General features: G+C 38.5%; 2 protein-coding genes across 6 annotated transcripts in view; one reads left to right on the top strand and one right to left on the bottom strand.

Annotated features, from left to right (window-relative positions):
- Positions 1 to 10428, bottom strand: part of abch1 (ATP-binding cassette, sub-family H, member 1) — an 18854-nt gene extending 8426 nt beyond the window's left edge. The window contains exons 1-9 of one of the 5 annotated variants that reach the window (XM_077495206.1): positions 10288 to 10428; positions 8731 to 8855; positions 5711 to 5856; positions 3805 to 3964; positions 3576 to 3730; positions 2645 to 2752; positions 2085 to 2178; positions 990 to 1064; positions 587 to 767 (exon numbers count right to left, since the gene is read on the bottom strand). In XM_077495206.1, coding sequence (XP_077351332.1) covers positions 587 to 767; positions 990 to 1064; positions 2085 to 2178; positions 2645 to 2752; positions 3576 to 3730; positions 3805 to 3964; positions 5711 to 5856; positions 8731 to 8820 — 1009 coding nt within the window. In that variant the 5' untranslated portion in view covers positions 8821 to 8855; positions 10288 to 10428. Of the gene's footprint in view, positions 1 to 586; positions 768 to 989; positions 1065 to 2084; positions 2179 to 2644; positions 2753 to 3575; positions 3731 to 3804; positions 3965 to 5710; positions 5857 to 7507; positions 8707 to 8730; positions 8856 to 10287 lie in introns of those variants that run through there. The other 4 variants (XM_077495208.1, XM_077495207.1, XM_077495204.1 and 1 more) reach the window with 4 other exon arrangements.
- On the top strand, positions 10188 to 19945 carry lgalslb (lectin, galactoside-binding-like b). Its single transcript, XM_077495210.1, has 5 exons — positions 10188 to 10592; positions 10840 to 10923; positions 11731 to 11819; positions 13308 to 13500; positions 15975 to 19945. Exons 1-5 carry the CDS (start codon positions 10548 to 10550, stop codon positions 16116 to 16118), a joined length of 555 nt encoding a protein of 184 aa, XP_077351336.1. The 5' UTR covers positions 10188 to 10547; the 3' UTR covers positions 16119 to 19945.

Raw genomic sequence — 19945 nt, 5'->3', positions numbered from 1 at the left:
CCATAAAATGTCCACAAAATTTCCAAAAAAGTCAGAAAATTGATAGCAAACAAGGTAGAAAGAAATGTAAAAAGAAAATAGCCATAAATGTCCAAAAAAGGAAGAAGAGAGGCAGAACATTACCATAAAATGTCCATAAAATTGCCAAAAAATTGAAAGAATATATAGAAAAAAATATATATATGAAAAATTACAGGGGGACAAATAGAAAAAGGGGAAAAAAATGGATGTCTACGTGTTGAATGCTACACTCATTTTTGTGTTGTGGTGGAGCTCTAATTAGCTTTTGGGCCCTCAGTACATTAGACTAACACTAACAAATGTTTCCTTCATCACACTCTTCAAATATTTTGGAACTCCAGAAACATTTATGGTTATTTATTTGGCCTAAAATGGCTCTTTTGACAGGAAAGATGGCTGACCCCTTACTGGCTCTCAAGTCATACAGTTTTACTAAGATTAGCCACTTAGCGCCTAATAATTGTCCTAATAGTTGTTCTACTGGTGTGCAAAAATATCAGTAGTAGAATGTACGAAAACTTTGCTTCATTTTACACCAATGACAACAATATTGATGAATCCACACCTGAATGGCTGACGACTTCCTCGGCGGGTTTGGGCACGTTGGCAAGAATGGGTCGGCTCTCGTCCCGCCCGCTCTCGAACGATTGGCTATTCCCCAAGACGTCATCTTGGGAACCAGCGTCCCGCTTCAAACTCGTCTGGTCTGAGGTCTCACACAGTTGCAGGAAGGCATGCTCCAGAGTCTACAGTGTGGCGACACACAGTGGACCGGAATCCAAGTTTGAAGATTATTGTAAGCCATTGTATTTGATTCTTAACTCATTCACTGTCATTGACGGAAAAAGACGTCAAATGATGTATTTTTGCCTGGCTGGCAGTGAATGTGTTAATGTTACTTGTGGTACCATCCATACAACTCCCCGATTGGCCACCTAATCACCCCTGGGTGCCGAAATGCAACTCACAGTGGAGCTTTTCATCTTCATGACTACTTCTGGAGTTCCTTCAGCCAGCAAGCAGCCGTTCCTCATCAGACCCACCTGGACAAAAGAAAAAAAAAAAAATCTATTAAACGTTTCTTTCTGTTTACAATTATACTGTATGTTTTTTTTAAAATTATTTAATATTTTTTTCCATGTAAAAATGACAAAATTCAAATTACTGTAATGGCATTTAACTTCAATATTCAGTAAACGTGTACATCAGTTCCCTGAACGCTAATAAACATCATTGGCAAGTGCTAAGCAACCAAAGTCAATCAAGTGAAAAGCACGTATGCATGCATGTTGTGATTTCTTTCCGCTGGCAACTATTTCTTTGACACTCGTGCTTGTGTTCAGTCACAAAATGAATCCCAGCCGCCTGACTGGTTTGACCAAAGAACTCGTGCCTCTTTGTTAGCATTAGCAATGAGTCCCATTGGATTGTTTTTTGTGCGTTTGTGTGTGTGTGTGTGTGGTGTGAAAGCAAGCATGATTTTGTGTGTTTGTTTTTTTACACGTGGTCATCTCCACTTTGAAATATTCCAACATGGCATGCTCCAGTAATGTAGTATTAGTTCTGTGATCACTTTAAACAATGTGTTTTTGTAGAATTTTTCCTGTCATTGAATTTTTGTGAACCGGTGTTTTGACTGTGAAATATTTCTGGTTCTGTGTGCTTTTGCATACGTTTTTTTTTTTGTTTTTTGTTTTTTAAAAAGCCGAAACAATTGTTAAGTAGCTTTGTGTGATACTTCCAACGTAATCTTTCTGAACCGAGTGAACCAAACACATACACTGACTCTGCTATGGATTTCATACAGAAAGCTTAACATTGAGCATTAGTGAGCGTAATCGACAGAATAAATTTATGACGGCAAATCATTCAGCTTTTGAAGGATTAACTGGTCTACAAAAGAATTTTTCAGGAAATCTGGAGGTCTCATGCTAAGGTAGTTCGCATTACAACTTGCAGGTACTTACGTATAACTTCCAGTTGTGGTGGAGTGTCAATATAGAACTATTAACACTTTTTTTTTTTTTTTTTTTAAAGGTTAAACGAGACCCTTATTTCCTCACCACATTGGCTTGTCTGGCCTCTTCGATGTAGTGCGTGGTGATGATGACCGACACTTTGCCCGGCTTCACGATGTCAACCAGATGCTGCCAAATCCTAGAAAAGAGGAAGGACAACAGAAGTCAAGTCAACCTACTGGCTAAATGAAAATGACTGGACTTTAGCTAGCCATCCATCACATAATTATCGAATAATTAAAAAAAAAAAAAAAACACTTGAAAGCACCATCCACTGAAGACAGACATACAGACAGAAAAACTCAATTAGTTGCTTGCTATCATGTAAAATGTACTCGAGTGATGCATAATCACTAATGAATATTTCAAGTAGAAGCCAACCAGTGTGCAGCTTCTAGCTAGGGGAACATGTCAGGTTTCAAGTTTCCTTTTCTCCAGGGTAGGCTACAGAACCAACAAGGATGTAACTAATAATACAGTGCTCACACACAGCTCCAATTTCTCCTGCGTGCATCCACTTACACAAGGAGCTCGTATAAGAATTGCAGACAGATGAGTATGAGTGGCACTTAAAATGTAGTGAAGAGGAAGTCTTTTGTACATACTTGGTCCTGAGGACTGGGTCTACGCCCACTGTGGGCTCATCAAGGATGAGCAGTTTGGGATTCTGGAGCATCGCCGCCGCCAGAGAGACCCTTCGCTTCTGGCCTCCACTGCAACACAAATAAAGGCACATTCAAATAATGGATCAATTTTTGCCAGAATATAGATTTCTTTTATTCCCCTTTCCCTTACCTAGTGTTACAAAATAGAAAAAAATATATATATATTTATAAAGATGTATTTCTTTAACATTTAAATGTTTTTTTTGTTTTTTTTTGTTGTTGTTTTTTTTTATAATAAAATATTTGTTTTGTTTTGTATCTAGAAAAAAAAGGTTACCGTAATTTTTCAAGAATTTTTTTTTTTCCTGGAATTCTTCCAATGAAGGACATTTATCAGGCAATAAGATAGATTTCTTTCAGAATACATTTTTTTTCTTTTTTTTTTTTAGAATAATGCATTTTTTTTTCAAGGATCAAGTCAGATAGCTTCCAGAAGGAATGTGGGTTTTTATTATTTATAGAGTAGATTAAAAGTGCATTCTTTTCCCAAATAGATGAATATTTTTTAACCGAATAAGGCCATTTTTTTTTAAATAAAATAATAATAAGAATAAATAAAAGTGTATTTTCGAAGAATGTATGCATATGTTAATATAAAAGGGTTGACAACTCAACTCAACTCAACTGAGATTACTGACATAGCGACTTCAGATTGTTGACACTTGATATAGGATTTTTATCGTTTATTTTGCTCATACAAACCAAGCAAAGTCAACGTGGTGCCCCTAGAGGTTGCTGAGGGAATTAAAACTTTCCTGAGCAACGGTTTATTTACCCGTCCGTTATTTCGGAGGCCCAATTATCTCTACATTGCTGTATGTTTTGATCATGTACAATTGTGGGGAGTGTTATTTTTCGGGAAACTTCCTACCTGAGATTGCGGACCAGCCTGTCCTTCTGCGGCAGATCCAAAAACTCAATGAGGAATTTAATGCGGGCGTGGGTTTCACTCAAAGTCAGCCCGTGTATTCGACCGTAGAAGGTGAGCGTGTTGCTGATGGTGAACTCGTTATACAAGGCCAACTCCTACATAACACAACAAGCGACTCACGATGCATTCGTAGAAATAAAGCAGGTATATAAAGCCATCCCGGGCTCACCTGGGGCATGTATCCCACCATACTGCCCGGCACGCCGTGGCTGGGGAACGCCGGCGGCTTCCCCAGCACGCTGATGTAACCGTGGGAGATGCTCAGAGTTCCCACGATGCATTTCAGCATGGTGGTCTTGCCGCAGCCACTGGGGCCCAGGAGGCCGTAGCTGCCAGGATGGAAAAACAAGGACAAATCAAATATACAAAAATGTCCATGCCCATTTGGAGTCGTTTTTTTTTTTTTCTCCTGCAGAACAGTCTGATATCATCGAGGGAAAGAATATGATGAATATGATGCAAGGGCGTTCACTAGACCACGAGAGCGCTCTTAAAAGTCAACAGATTGTGACTGTGTAAGCTACACGGATGATGGCAACCATGATAAAATAACAATAACAGTCCTCGTATGCCTACTGACATTTACAAGTATGACGACTATGATGAGTATGAAATTCACAAACTGTTCTATTGTCGCTGAGGCAAGACTGAAAAACACATTTTTTACATTTACTTGACCAAATGTACAATAAAGGTAAGATTTTAAATAATTCCACATCAACTTGAGTAAATTATTTTTTTTTCTAGAATATAGGGACATTTTTCTAACAATAATGTTTTTTTTCTTGCAAAAAAAATTACTATTTTTTTTCAGGATTATTAATATTTTTGTAGAATAAATGCAGATTCCTAATGAAGTCATGCCGTTTTACTAGAACACAGTTTTTTTTCTAAATAAATTAACGCTTTTATTTTCTATAGTTCACATTTTTTTGACTGAATAAAGTCATACTATTTACAAAATTAATACGTTTTCCAGAATGAAATCCTATTGTTAAGTAATTTTTTTTTTTTTCAGAATTAAGTCTTGTTTTTCAGAATAAATTCAGTTAGTCAGTAAGAAGAAATGCTTTTATTATTATTTTTTTTTATTATTATTTTTTATTTATTTATTTTTTTATTTTTTTACTACTCTCCTAATTTTTCCCAGAATAAAGTCACATTTTCTGTTGAAAATAACCATATTCCTTTCGGGTTTAAAGTTTTATTAAGGCAATTCTTCATAGAATAAATTAAATGTTTTCTATGATATCAACATAATTTTCCACAGTAATGCAATATTTTACGTTTCTAATTCAAACAAGTATTTAAGAATTCCTGCACTTCTCTTTACTGTATACATTAAAGCTGTTTTATTTAAACAAGTTTCCATTGGCAGGTTTTTTTTGTGCGTACGCCAGTTGCAGCTGTCACTGGAGGAATGCAGCAAGGTGCTTGTTGGACGAGTGATGCTTACGTCAATGCCTTCTAATGACGTTCAAGTTGAAAAAAAAAACAAGTGGCGAGCACCTCGGGACACCTAATGACACGTGCCAGATTGGTGCAATGTTCCTGACGAGCAGGAACGAAGAGAGAGAAGTTTGGGAAGCTTATTTGCACATCGGAAACACACAAATAAGGAGAGGGTTACATTAGCTCCATATATTTGCAAGCATTTTTTCCAGGCCTAACTATGCTCCCCTTTGGCAGCATGGGGCATTTTTTTTTTTTTCAATCCCCCTCCCTAGCATCTTCCCTTCTTATCTAAGATCTACCGACAGGCCTTTCTGTCCTTTCCCACTCTGCTGCTCATTGTTTTTCATGTTTCTTGGACAGGTTGTGCCTGTTAAGTAAATGTGGTTGAGCTATACTTGTGCGCACTCTTAACATTAGGACGCATTGTAAAGCATTGTAATAATATCATTATTTGCAGTTTATGATTAGTATGTTCCTATTTTAAAATCATTCTGTTGTTTTAAATAGTTGTTGACATTCTCTTTCTGAACCTACGCATCAATGCAAATTACTTGCTTGTGTTTCCTGTGTGCTTGACAAAAGAATTTAAAAATTAAAAAAATAATAGTGACTGTACTCACATTTGTCCCTGTGGCACGGTGAGGTTGAGGTTGTTGAGAACTTTTAGTTTTCCATACGAGCGGCAAACGTCCCGGCATTTTATCGCGGATTCTCCCAACGTGGGCTGCAACGACGCCTCCGGGTCCTCCTTCATGTTGTTTTGTTTCTGCAAACAAGGGCAGTGATCATCATCATCATACACAATTTCAGCATTGGCTTTTTATTTGGTCTTTATTGCACTAGAAGATGCAACAAAGAGGAGAATTGCAATAAAGGTAGGACATATGGAGCTCATTACTACAAAGAGGATGAAATGGATTGGGGTGGAAGTGAACATCGAATGGCAGAAGACGTACACAGAGAATCGATGACGAAGTCAACAGAACCGGGTAAAGGAACCTGTGTTTTAAATCGCCTATTAACTTTCGAGGTTCCAAGCGTGTTCGTTTTCATGAAAGGACTATAATAACAACAAACAACCAGTTAGAAGCCAGCCAATTTACTCCTGGCAGAGGAGTCTATACATACAGAGCTCTGGGTCAACAAACAGCTACGTCGGTCTTAGCCTTAGCAGAGATGATGTAGACTGAAACGACGACAAAAAAAATCTTTTCGAGATCCAGTTTTATACAGTCTGAAGTGGAAGTGTGAAGTTGTCCTCATCTGGTTGGTCCAGGGTCCATTGACGTGTGGTTGTTCTGCAGAAAATGGGTGGGTTGACGTTGGTGTCAGACTCAACTCGATGCAACTCAACTCAAGCCGCTTCTGGTTTTTGGTGTGAAGCATCGTTCTGCAGCAACTGTCGTTTCCAGCAGATGTTTCCTGTACTTTCCAAACCGGACTTTTTGCACTTCATTGTCACACTTCATCTTTATTATAATAAAGTATTTTTTTATGCATAAGCCAAGCCAGTAGCATGTTTATACCATTTTTTTTTTAATTTTTTTTAAGCAAACTACGATGAAACGACATATTCATATCCCTTTACGGGTCAAAGGTCAAATGCAGTCCACACATTTCCATATCATTGTTTGATGAAACATGAAAAGTTAAAGAGATAAAGGTACAGATTTGTTTGCATTATTGTTGTAATCCGATTAACTAATGGTTAAGCAACACTTGTTTGGTAGGATTTTGTGATGTCGACACTTACAAGAATGCAAAAGTGAAAGTGTTTACTTAAGATGTGTAACTTAATATCTAATTGAAGTAGAAGTAGATTTTAATATTAACTTGTGTTTTATTTGTTTTTATTATAGTGTAAGCCTAATCTTAAAACCAAAACGATCATGTATAATCATTCTGATTGCTTATTTTAATGCAGATTAAGTTATTACTTTTCTGTGTTAAAAAAAAATGCATGGGAAGAGAACCTTGAAAAATATAATCGCATGTTAGATTGCAATTGCAAAATTGAGAAGAGAAAAAATACACAGTTAAATTAGTTTTCAAAACTGTTCACTTCAGCTCCACAAGAATGCAAACAGGTCAAAATAGTTTTGCCCTTTCACCCCAATGTGAACAACTCATGTGACAGCATTGCCAAATCTTAAAAATTGAAATTAAGAACACCGTAAAACAAAAAATAAAATAAAAAAACTTTCTTTCAGCATTAATCCAACATTTTCCCAGCTGGGAGATTAGAGAGCGGGAGGCTGGTGTTGTTTCATAATAATTAATCTGCTGGCTTTCACCTCTGCCACTCCGACCGACATCTTCCGACACGTCTAAAAATCACATCGAAGGCAGCAGAAGTCCATCTCGCAGCAGCAGCAGCAACACAGCACGAATATGAGATAAGAGGAAGCAAAACTTACATGTGAAGACGACGATGGAGAGGAAAAGATAAGACGTGCAGGGGATGAAGATGGAACGATGAAGTGTGGAACGCTGATAACAACAACCTGGGCCTCATTCGGCATGCTTGCAAAGTGGGAGAACAGGTTTGGTCAATAAGCACGCGCACACAGGTGACATGGAAGGAATTACTTTCATCCTATTTCGAAACGGCTTTTTCTCATTAGGGTAGCAGGATGCAATTTCTTCCAGCTGACTTTTGGTGAGAGAGGCAGGGTTCACCCGTGACTGGTTGCCAGCCAATTGCAGGGCACATATACACAAACAAACATTTATACATAGATGTAAACCTACAAACAATTTAGAGTTTCCAATATGTGATTTTTTGAGTCATCAGTAAACCTGACATTCATGCTTTTGGAGAAAAAAAAAAGACTTTTCATGATAGAAGTATACACCCAGGACTGGTCGCCAGCCAAACGCAGGCACGTAGTGACAAACAAATATTATTATTTTTTTAAATCACCGTTCACAGTTATGGACAATTTAGAGACTTCAGTTAACCCTACAAGCATAAACTCAGGGTATCAAATTATTCTAATGTGCATCTTATTGGAAAAATAAAAATTACATTTGGTGTGAGAACCCGGGCACACTTTGGATTGGTCGCCAACCAATCGCAGAGCATTTATAGACAATATTAATAATCTCATTCACACTCAAGAGTATTGAAAAAAAAAGAAGGGGGTATGCCCTGGATTGGTCACCACATTCATGTTAGGAAAAATTGAAGTTTTAGACTACACCCTTTGAGTAGTCGCTAAGGATGTGGACAACAGACAAAAAAAAAAACATACAGGAAGGTGAAAGCCTGGATTCAAACATGCAACCTCAGAACTGTAAGCAGACATGCTAACTAGGCCTTCATGCTGCCTGCACTAAAGAATTTCTGCTTCATAATCTGCTTTGAAAATGTATTATTTGTGACATAAATTGCAAGAAGTTAGCTCCATGCATGCACTCTTGCAACAGCTGAATGTTGAAAAGCGTTTGGTCCACTTCCTATTCCGGAACAATTCCCTCCTCCTCGCCGCTGCTGCAACCAAGTGGATCAAAAATGATCCTGACAGGCTCTTTCACGCACGCAATTAACAACAACGCCATGCAGTGTGACGTCTCTGTTCCTATCCATGCACCACACTGACACGCTCCTCCTCCTTCCACCAAAATTGGTGCACCTTACCCAATCTCCCATCTCGGTGGAGTCAGCCGCAGCGCAGGCCGCCATCATCGCATCCTCCCGGCCGGCAGCCGCCTCCTCCGCCGCGGTCATAGCTGCAGAGGCGGCGGGCACGGCGGAGCCTCCTGCTGGAGGAAGAAGGGAAGAGGAGGGGAGGGGAGGGGCACTTTCAGTTTGTTGTTTGTTTTGTTTGTAAAAATGAAGTAAATTTACTGTACTCGTAGTTTCCTTTTCGTAAGTCTGTTTGACGTTTATAGAAAAAGACGTTATGGACAATTGCGAGCGTGTACGTCAGAAATGGAAATGGCGGTCATCAGGTGAAAGGACGCATCTCCGCTCATTGAAAAGCGTCAATAAATTGGATTTGTGATGATTATTTTGATTTCAAAATCTGATGTCGTTTGCATGCTGGTACTCACAGACAAATACCTTTGCATTGCGGGAAAGAAACACAAATGCCCGGATGTCCAATGCGGTGTACGTTGTTAATTACCTCAACTTAATTTGATCATAGACGCCAGTTACACATTATAAACCTTTTTAATTTTCCCAACTGCAGACTTCTCCACAAAATATTTTATTATTGTTACTTTACCTTATTTTAATTCAACTATTCAATGTTTGAAATTAGTACATTTGAAGCATTTTTCCGCTGCTTTTCCGAACCAACACCGCCCCCTTGTGCCAAAGTGCGGCACTACAATACTCTTTCCCCCATAACACGATTGATAGAGCCAGGCTTGGCCTGTAACAATTTTATTGCCTTTCGTTTGCCTATTTGTATATTTTGTTCAGTTGTATGTGATTGTTTATATATCGGTTTACTGCTTACTTACCACTAAAAAATAAAAAAATCTCGTTAATTTAGAAAAATAAAATAAAAATAAAAAACGTGTGAAAAATCAAAATGACAGCATAGAACATACCATAAAAAGAAACTCATGGTAAACAAGAAGTTAGTGATAGTGAGTACCGTATATTTACCATTTTTTCTAGCAGCAAACTATCCATCCATCCATCCATCCATCCATCCATCCATCCATCCATCCATCCATCCATCCATCCATCCATCCATCAATCCATCCATCCATTAACTGGACTACATGAAATTGTCACGGGGAAAACATGTAATTTTGTTTCCGGCCTTCTAAACGTAAAAAGACAACAAACACATTTATCATAAACAACTAACGTACTGTAAAATGTGCTAAATGTTTGCTTTGAACAGATTGGACTTTTAAACTTGCAATAGCAAAGAATGCCCACATGGAGGCAGCAGTGCATTTAAAAAAAAAAAAAAAAAAAAAAAAAAAAAAAGGGCGCTGGTTTGTCAAGCAATTAGAACGGGACAAATAAATCTGATTTTTAAAGGAGTATGTTTTTTTCTTTTCTTCTTCTTCTATAAACTAGTCAATTAAAAATTACAAGATGGACGTTGTGGTTAGCCTAAAAATAAACACCCCCACGCCCATGTCGTGTAATTGGGTGAAGTGTGTGATTAGCCCTCTTCAACAGACGGGGATTAAGCGTGGGGAGTGTGTAATTATGAATAAAGCATACGTCAGCAGATAAACAGCAGCCACCCGAGGCGGGGATGCCCTCCGGCTACCACCACTGCTGCTAGGCCGCCCATACGCAGCCAGAAAGCCGGAAGACGACGACGACGCAAGAAGTCCTCCTGGCTGCAGGAGTGCCACGACGCCGACACACGGCGCTCCCAAGCCGGCCGTCAGGGCAGCTCTTCACTCCCCCTCCTCCTCTTCCTCCCCCTCTTCACCCTCCTCCTCCTCCTCCTCCTCCTCCGGGACAGACAGCATCCTATGCGGCTCAAGATGGCGGTGCAGGCAGCAGAAAACGACGCGATTGTGAGTATTCTTGCAGCCCGACGCGGCGGGTTGCTGTTTCAAATCGCTTTGTGTGCGTGCATGTGTTTGATTCCCGCACCGCAGCTTTGTGCACCCATGCGAGGGGAGGCGTTCGTGGGTGCAGGGGGCTCACCTGGCCCACCGGCACTCGGAGGGATTGACCCGCTCGATCGGAGCTGCCTTATTGTGTTCAAGGACCGTTATTGTGCTTATTACATTAGCTTAAAAAAAATGATTTGCTTTGCAGATGGTGGAGGACGAGCAGCTGAACGACTCGCTGGGGAACGTCGGCCTCATCTCACCTGACAAGGAGGATCTAGCACGGCTGCTGGTAGGACTGAATGGGGAGGAAATGTACATCCATTCATCCCTTTTTTTTTTTTTAAATTTTTTGGGCAAATTCGAGCTACAGATTATCCTCGCTAATTTGGGTCATTTGCAATTATAGTCTTACATGCACATGAACAAGAATTTACAAGCACGTTCACACCTTTGGACAGTTTATAAGGTACAATGAACCACATGATATTTTTGGAGAGAGAAAGAGAGAGAGAGAGAATGAGAGAAAAGACATGGTGAAAGAAGTGGGGTACATCCAGAACTGGTCACCCAGTCAACAGCACCTATAGATAATAGTATCTAAACTCACGTTTAAAATTATGACAAATATTATATGTAAAATATTGACGATTTAGAATCTTAAGTGAAGCCAACATGCATGTTTTGGAGGGGGAAAATCTTTTAATGAGAGAAGCTGAGTACATCCTGGACTGGTTGCCTTATTAATTATAGGGCACACACTGCATATAGCATTTTCACAGACCCGTGGGCTACTTATGTTGCCCATGGGGCTAACTAGTACCTGCTGGCATTTTTTTTTTAAAAAATTTTTTTAGGGCAATGCACATTTATCAGAGCAAAAAGACATCTCTGTCTTGCCTTGTTCCCACCCTCCTCCAACCCCGTTACACGCAGGAAAAAAAGCGAATTGGAGGAATTTGATCTAAGAACCTTAGAACAACGAGGCAAACCACTAGTTCTCTGTACTGCCCTAAAAAAAAATTGTTTTTGTTTTTAAATGCTTAATGTAAACGTTTAAGTGTATTAACCACCCCCCCCCCCCCCCCCTAATGTGCAGACAGTGCCCTTCAGTGGACGCATCCGAGGCGGCATGAGGCCCGGGAAGAAGATCATCGTGATGGGCATTGTGGACTTGGAGCCAGACAGGTACAATTATTATTATTATTATTTTGGTTGGAAAAACATAAAAGAAACATTTCTTAGATTAGATTAAAGTACATCCTCTGATGATGCCACTTTAGAGCGCCTCATTGTATGCCATGAGTACATGTATATCATGGAGAGAAGGCGGAAGATTGAGGGAAAAAAACAAAACAACAAAAGTCAGACTTGAAAGCCAGCGTGTGGACCGGCTTTGTGCTGGTGTGGCTGTTTTAGAGTGCCTCATTGTTGGCCATGTGTGTGCACAACACAGAGTGGGCGGTGGGACAGGATTTTTTTTATTTTTATTTTTTTTATTACTTTATTTATTTTTTTACTTTACTTTATTAGCCAGTATGTGGCTGCAATTTTCAGTTTTAGGCACTTCCTCTTCCCATCTCATCATGTGATCTTTTTCTCTTTCTGAGACTGCCCAAAGACATTTGTTTGTTGACATTTGTCCGGGACCAAATGGCCCATAGACCGGTACTGGTATATACAGATATTAAATATGAGCAATTGTGAGCTACATTTTGGAGACTTTTTTTTTTTGTCATAACTATTCCTGAATGTATTTTTAAGCCAGATAAACTGCTCTGGCAGGGCTATAGAAAGCACACAAACCTTATGTTGCCAACGCCTGATATAAGGAGATAAATCTTTTGTTCTAGAGGACGGCCAGACTTGCCGAACCACTCCCCTCGCCCACCTACCCCCAATCTAATGAATAATTACTGCTGTGGGCGCCACATGAAGGTGAATGGCGACTTCTTTAAGTATGTCAGGGCGTTCCCTCTCCAGTACGATTGAGAGGGAGAAAAAAAAAAAAAGAACGTCGACTTGTCTGGGTGTGACTTGACCCTAAATGGAAAGTTCAACGTGGAACTCAGCCGCCCCGCCCGACTCGTGGTGACTTCATCGCTCACTGCAGCTGGCCACATCCATTACAAAAGTTTGCGTTACCACTGGACTAAAGTATTGGGACACACATATGTTTGCTCAATAAAGTCATCAATAAATAGTTGGACTACTGGACTTTAGTTATTCTCAACATGCTGGGCTAAAGGGAACCCACGTTTATCTCGTGTTATATTTTAGACCTACTCATTATTGGCGAAAATGTAAAAATAGAGACAGTTGAATAAAATCATTCTTTTACATAGTTTACAGCAACGTATAACATTCAATACTTTCTTTTTGTGGTTAGCTACATGATTTTTTTTCATGTTTACATTTGATTGGAACACTAGCAGGAATTTTCCAGACTTCCCTGTCACATTGAGGTGTCCCAATACATTTGTCCATGTTGCCCCTCAAGCTCGTTAGCGTCAGTTTTCTGCATGTGCGCACACCGAGCTGCAGGGTGCCGGATGCTCGCCCAAACGAGCAGCGGGGATTATGATTCATTCGAACCATCATCCCAGATTAGCCTTCAGACTGAAACATCTGGAAACCCCTGTGCTGATTCGCCGTCCCTCCCCTTTAACCTTTCAGCTTTGACGTCAGCCTGACCTGCGGCCGGGATAAGGACAAGGACAAGGAGGAGGCGGCGTACGACGTGGCCCTCAAACTCACCGCCCGCTTCTCGGATCGACAGTTCCTGCGCAGCGCCCGCGTGGCCGGCAAGTGGACCGAGGAGGAAGCCTCCACCGTCTACTTTCCCTTCATCCCAGATCAGCCTTTTAGGGTAAAAAATAATTTCATTCATCACAAATTGATTCCAAACGTATATTTAATGTTTATCATTCGGATACTATCTTCTAAATGGGACTTATTTGGTCAAATTCCCTAGTAGGAGTTTGCCCAAGTACGAGCCCAAAATGGCTGCTTCAAATAACCAAAATGGCCGACTTCCTGTTGGAATTTACTGTTATAGACATGCCCATCCATGTTGCTCCATGAAACTGATCTCGGGAACTTATTTTTGTCCAACTTTACTGAACGAATTTTGAGGAGTCGCGTTTCGGGCAACTAAAATACATTCATTGTCGCTAGGAAGGATTCATGTGTTGTTTGAAGCTCGCCTGGTGACAATAAGCGATTGTCCTTGTTTTCCTTCCATAAAACAAACCGCATCTTGATGACAGTGATAAAACATGTCGCGGTTTTGTCCAACACAATAATTGCAGTCCCGGTGGAACAACTGGACTTACGTAGAACTTGGACCTGCACGTGTCCAGCTGCCTTGTAAACTGTTTGTAGCAACTGTCCTTTGGGGTTTACCTAACTTAACTACATGTTTATGAGCCATTTTCACACATAAATCCATGAACATTTTTGCATCAGAGTTGCAACAGAAGACGCCGCTTTTACTTACTGAACGCAGAAAATCAAATTTCGAATCTCTATTGCCACCTGTGGCCAAAAAAATGAAACTGCATTTTCCCTTCACGTCGTAAACAATGCGCACATGTCGTCAGAGACAGGGGGCGGGAAACTCAAACCCGAATCCAGTCTGAAAACTATTGGCCAGACGCTTGCAGGAGTTCCCATTATGAACAGCTAAGGTGTTAATCTACTAATTAAACTCATTCACTGCCTTTGACAAGTATACTTGTCAATTGTATTTTTTAGAGCGGTGCTAAATGGGGGCGAATCTGAGCATGCTCCACTGTAAATATCAAACTTGGAAACAACTTTACTGATGCCCAACCACCGGTAGATGACATCATTGCCCCATTTTATAGGAAATAAACACAGTTTCAGAGTCCATGGGAGAAATGGCTGTATTTTGGCAAACCTACATTTTTCTGCTGTCAATTATAAAAGAACGGGACGGGACAAAAAGTAGGGAGTCTATTCTGTTATTTGGTAGATTCGGTTTATATATAATTATTGAATGTAATATCACGTGAGTATTGGAAATGTAAAAATTTTCTATAATGACTGGCAGTGAATGAGTTAAAAATGTTTCTGTCAAATAAAAAGGCTATTGTAAAAATATTTTGGGGCAATTTTCGACAAAGTGCAGCTTTAATGCTAAACATATAACACCATGGACCGTCAAAAGTGTGGCACTGCACCCTGAGTGCCCCCTTGATTAATAATTTAAAAAAAAAAACATTATATTCTTTCTCTTTATAAAAAATATATATATATATATATATATATATATATATATATATATATATATATATATATATATATATACAAAAAAAACACTGATAAACATTCAAAGTTTTCCATGCAAAACTGGAATAAATGGGGGAAAAAAAACAGGGGAAAAAATACTGCATAAAGCAAGAAAAATCCCAAATAGGAGAAAATATATATTTTTTAAAAGAAAAAAAATCCACAAATGTGCCAATCCCCGGGTGCCAAACAAGACAGACAATATAAAAATTCTTTCAACCATAGATTTTATTATTGTCTGCAAAAAACAACTAATATTACTACAGCTGAGACCTTGGCATATTTTTTACACTGATGATAAATGAAGCATTTCATCCTACATGCCATACAAGATTCAATCTTGCAAAAAGTCTGATATTTATATACAACTTGTTTGTTGTGAAATAACGCAAACATTTTTCCAGCACTGTGCAACTAACAAACAAACAGGAAATTCCACATCCGTGTAGATACACACTGTTGTTTCTGCATGACAGCCGTTGTAGATAACGTGTGATGAATTTATGCCATGTGACCTCTGGTCCACACATTTCTGCTCTAATAATTCTTAATGTAGTGACACATCTGGTACTCGGCTAAGAATATACACTTACTTGTCTAATGAGGTTCAGCTGTATCCAAAATGAGGCCAAAATATTAGAAATACCTCTCTGGCAGATTGAACCCGATGCTAATGTTATGTCGCTGCTTATGTAAGAGCATCCAGCCGATAAAACTCAGCGCCAGAAGCTGCGGGCTGCAGATTAAGGCTGACATGTTTCCTCATCAATGCAACGACATGCGTTTGGACATGCGGCGCGCTTTGTTTGTTTACTGGTTCGTGCTCAAACATGCAAACATTTGCACATTTTAGGTTGTTCCGTTTGCTTTGCGAGACTTCAACCCGGTCAGCTTGTTACCTTGGACCGGCTCAAACACAGTTGGTGGCGAGATTTCAACACATTTCCCACACATCCGGTTGCATTCCGACACTGTTATGGTTACCAAAGTTGAGTGTCGCATTTGACACAAGCGTGTCTCCGCTTGCAGGTGGAGATTCACTGCGAGCACCAAAGGTTCCGGATATTCGTGGACGGACACCAGCTCTTTGACTTTTACCACAAAGTAAAATCTTTGGCCTCCATCGACACGGTGCGAATAGACGGAGACCTACAGATCACCAAGCTGGGCTAACCGCACACACGCACACGCGCACAGCACACAAAGCTCGGCAGGGTGAGTGCGTGTGCATTAAGGACTTGAGCATGTACACACACGCACACACACACACACACACACACATGCACATTCACATGTTAACAAGGCGCCTCTGCTTCTTATTCTTCCCTAAATGTGTTTTTCCCGTTCAGCTAGCTCATTTATTCATTTCTCAGGTTTTAGTTTAGTCAGGTCACTAAACATCTCTATTCGCATTCTTTCAAAATGAATGCATTTTTTTTTATTTGACTAAAAAGATGACAATTAAAATATTTTTAAATGTAATACTCAAAGTATCCTTTCCTGCCATGCATTGTCACTTTCTTACAGTTACAATGAATTTTTAATTACATACGTTTTAAAAAGTAAAAAAAAACAAAAAAAACACATACATTTAGAAAATATTTTTTTTCTATTTCCATTCAATTTTAAAAAATAAAATAAAAATTGAAATGCTTTTTTTTTTTTTTTTTTTTAAACATTGTTAAAATTTAAATACGCTGACATGCTCATTTTTTTTAGGACTGCTTACATTTTGTCAAATACAATTAAACAAAATGAAAGCTTCTTTAAGTTTCAGCTTAAAAAACATTTGTTTTTGTTTTTTTTAAATAAAAATATACATTTACTCATTTTAAATCTCACGGCATCTCTCTGTAATCTACTTGTCATTTACACATTCTTTTAATTTAGTAAAACCATTTTCAATAAAAGTAAAAATTACAAAATAAAGCTGACAGCATCTCTATTTTCCATTTACACATTTCTGTTAATTTAATTTAAAACATAAACAAAATTTAATTTAAAAAATATCAACCTCTCATTGTCTATACTTGCCGTTATTTAAATTTTAGATTAATTTAAAAAAATATATATTGAAGTGCACAGTATTTTCAGTTGCCATCTTCATATATTTTTAAAACAATATTTTAACACTCTTGCTCGTCCAATTCACAAGCATAACTAATTGGACCTTTTTATTGGTTCTTTATTTACTCCCACAAGGCAGGGAATCTACTCTCACAAGGGAACCAACATGTTTTACAGTGAGCGTAAATCCCAGTTTAGATTTTATTGCACTTCAAGTCGTGTTGTGAAGATGAGTCGCGTATTCCAGCCACGTCTTCCTTTCCTGGAGTCCCTCCGGGTTCTCCCCCGTGGTTGTCATGGCAACGCATGACCTAAATAGTCTAAATTGATGAGGATTTCTCGTGGGAGGAGGAAGATAAACAGGAAGTAGAATTCTGACTGGTGGCCATTTTGGATTAAAATTAGCATTTTTCCCCTTCTTTGTTAGTCACATTTGTTTTATGCAATGGCTTCACAGGAATAAGATATGCAACTTATCATAACCTGGAGTGTCGTTCTACATTATTTGAGGGGCAAATTGGTGACTTGTCATTGCTTTGAGGTGATGGTTTGGTTTTGGTTTTGGTTTTAGCTTGAAGCAAAATCAGATTGGGGTCATGTTTTGAATGTATGGCATTTCAGGTATCTAAAAGAATTCAGTTTAATTCTTTTTTTTTTTTTTCATGTTGTCATGCAGAATTGGTTTTATCCAATTTTGGAACAAGCTTGTAATATGACAAATGCACTCTACATGCTTTACATTCGACAGTTTAGGTTCGTTTTTAAAAACAGGAAGGATCAAAAGATGTAAAGTAAGTGCCAAGTAACTTTAGTTAAAGCATTTAAAATAAAAATTCATCAATTTAACATAAAATACAAGCATTTACAAAGGGAGAACAACAAGAATGCAAGAATGTAAAAAAACTTTAAACCCCAAATTCGACTTTTCTTCTTCCCCCTCTCCCAGCTTGCTGCGCTCACACTGCCTGGTCGTAGCTTTTTTTTTTTTTTTTCTTCCTTTTTTTTGGGGGAAAACAGGAAACTCGCGTCCAGCCTGTTGCATCATTACTGCAGCAGCAGAACAAAACGTGCTCTGTGTGTGTCGACTGTGCTTGGCATTGTACAGTATTGCAGGCTTACAGTGCACTACTGTAATGACACGTTTTGATTTCAACCATTTTAACAAGCACATTCACTCGTGTAGGGAAACAAAAGGCTGTATAAATAATTGTAACGTGTTTGTTGTGGACTTTGGGGAGACAAGTGTGTAACAGGGAGTTTTTCTTGTGGTGTTTTTTTGGTACTGATACACTTTAAACAACTTGAAGACATTCTTTTGTAAATTTAGGACCTGATTAAAGCGTTTAATTGATGCTGAATGATGAAAGGAGTGTTCCTATCCCATAGAGGAGAAGCGTGTTTACACAGTTGTCTTAATCTTAACCTTGGTAACTGCTTATAGTAACTTGATCATTTGTCCTGGTTTTCCACATCTGCAACTTTTAAATGTCGTCATTACATGTTTTTGTACTCCAAACGTGATCGTAAGACACAAACTGGTACGTTTTTTTTTTTTTTTTGTATCACTAAAGCATTAATCTCAACCAATTGGTTGGTTTCCAGCTTCACTGGTACCTTGGGATATGAGTTCATTTGAAATGCCTCCCCCCCAAAAAAATGTTTTCTAATATATAAATTAGCACTCTATAATATTGTACTTTATATAAATATACAGTATGACATAATTAAATGCAATGTAAACTTGTTTTTTTTTCAATTGCCACATTATTTGCTTCAATTCAATGGACATTGGGCTTCTCCTTGTGGTGTATGAGCCATGGCCACCTGGGGGCAGTATAATACAGAAATAGGATATACATGCAGTCAAAACTCCTTGGCAGTAAAATTAGCTGTTCTTCGTGGAGGGATAAAAATATTTGCCTGTGACTGTTATATTATCTGTTTACATGTGTTGCTCCAAAGTGTTTTTTTCCCGTGTGACGTTTTTCATTGTTTGGCATTTGTTAACAAAGCAGAGCTATTTGGTTGTTAAATTATCTGTGTTTAATGTTTAGTTTGACTGTAAATTAAACGCAGGGTGGCAATAACAAAAAAATTAATAATAAAAAATCACTATCTGCTATCTATCTAAGTAAAAGCAAAAAAATAAGACAACTGTACCGCACATATCGGTTCACTCATATCTCAAAGTACCACTGTATTACTTTAATAATTGAGTGAAGATATGAATGTTCTCTTGATTGTAATGATCATAAATAAACGGCAGGTGTGTTTTTTTTAAGCATATATTGTCAAACCTCTTCATCTGTAAAGTAGATGTCACGTTTTTCCACTGATTTATTTGACTTCTGTGTGTGATATTGGACTTTAGATGTACATGTTTATAAAATAACTTTGTTTTGAAATAACCGAGGAGTTGAGGAACAAGCAAAGAGCATAGTCTTTGTTACCCATGACTAATTGAGACGTTCAGATGTGTAATTTAAGCATTTTATAACTTCCTAGAAAGAGTCACAAACTCTTATGATGTGTCCTCTAGTATTGTGTTGTTTTTATTTATTGCAGCATAACCAGCAGTGTGTGGATGTGTGCGATGAACTCGACTGTGTGTTTTAATACCAAATGAAAGTGTTCTGGTGTATGTTAGGAAAAGCTGCAGGCGTTTTTTTTTTTCATATATATATATTTTTATTTTTGGGTGTGTGTTTTTTTAAAACCACAAATTCAACTGAAGTATAATTTTTCACTGCAGTGTTTTCTGCGGTGTGGTATCCCCCAAAATAACCTAAAACTACTCTCCTGCTGTTTTTAGATCAGTCCAGGCTTCTGCAAATGTTTCTTTACTCTCTGCCTGCTGCTTTTGTAAAAAAGAAACAAGAAAGAAAGAAAACAGTGCTCCACTTAAAACCAATAAACTTCTCATCTTCTTGGTA

Source organism: Festucalex cinctus, chromosome 14 (genome assembly GCF_051991245.1).
Source record: "Festucalex cinctus isolate MCC-2025b chromosome 14, RoL_Fcin_1.0, whole genome shotgun sequence".
NCBI lineage: Eukaryota > Metazoa > Chordata > Actinopteri > Syngnathiformes > Syngnathidae > Festucalex > Festucalex cinctus.
This window is presented reverse-complemented; position numbering and strand designations above follow the sequence as displayed.

Coding starts and splice junctions, on each gene's coding strand:
- lgalslb (XM_077495210.1), top strand. CDS start 10,548: ATGCGGCTCAAGATGGCGGTGCAGGCAGCAGAAAACGACGCGATT. Junction 10,593..10,839: donor CAGCAGAAAACGACGCGATT/GTGAGTATTCTT, acceptor TTTGCTTTGCAG/ATGGTGGAGGACGAGCAGCT. Junction 11,820..13,307: donor GTGGACTTGGAGCCAGACAG/GTACAATTATTA, acceptor TTAACCTTTCAG/CTTTGACGTCAGCCTGACCT.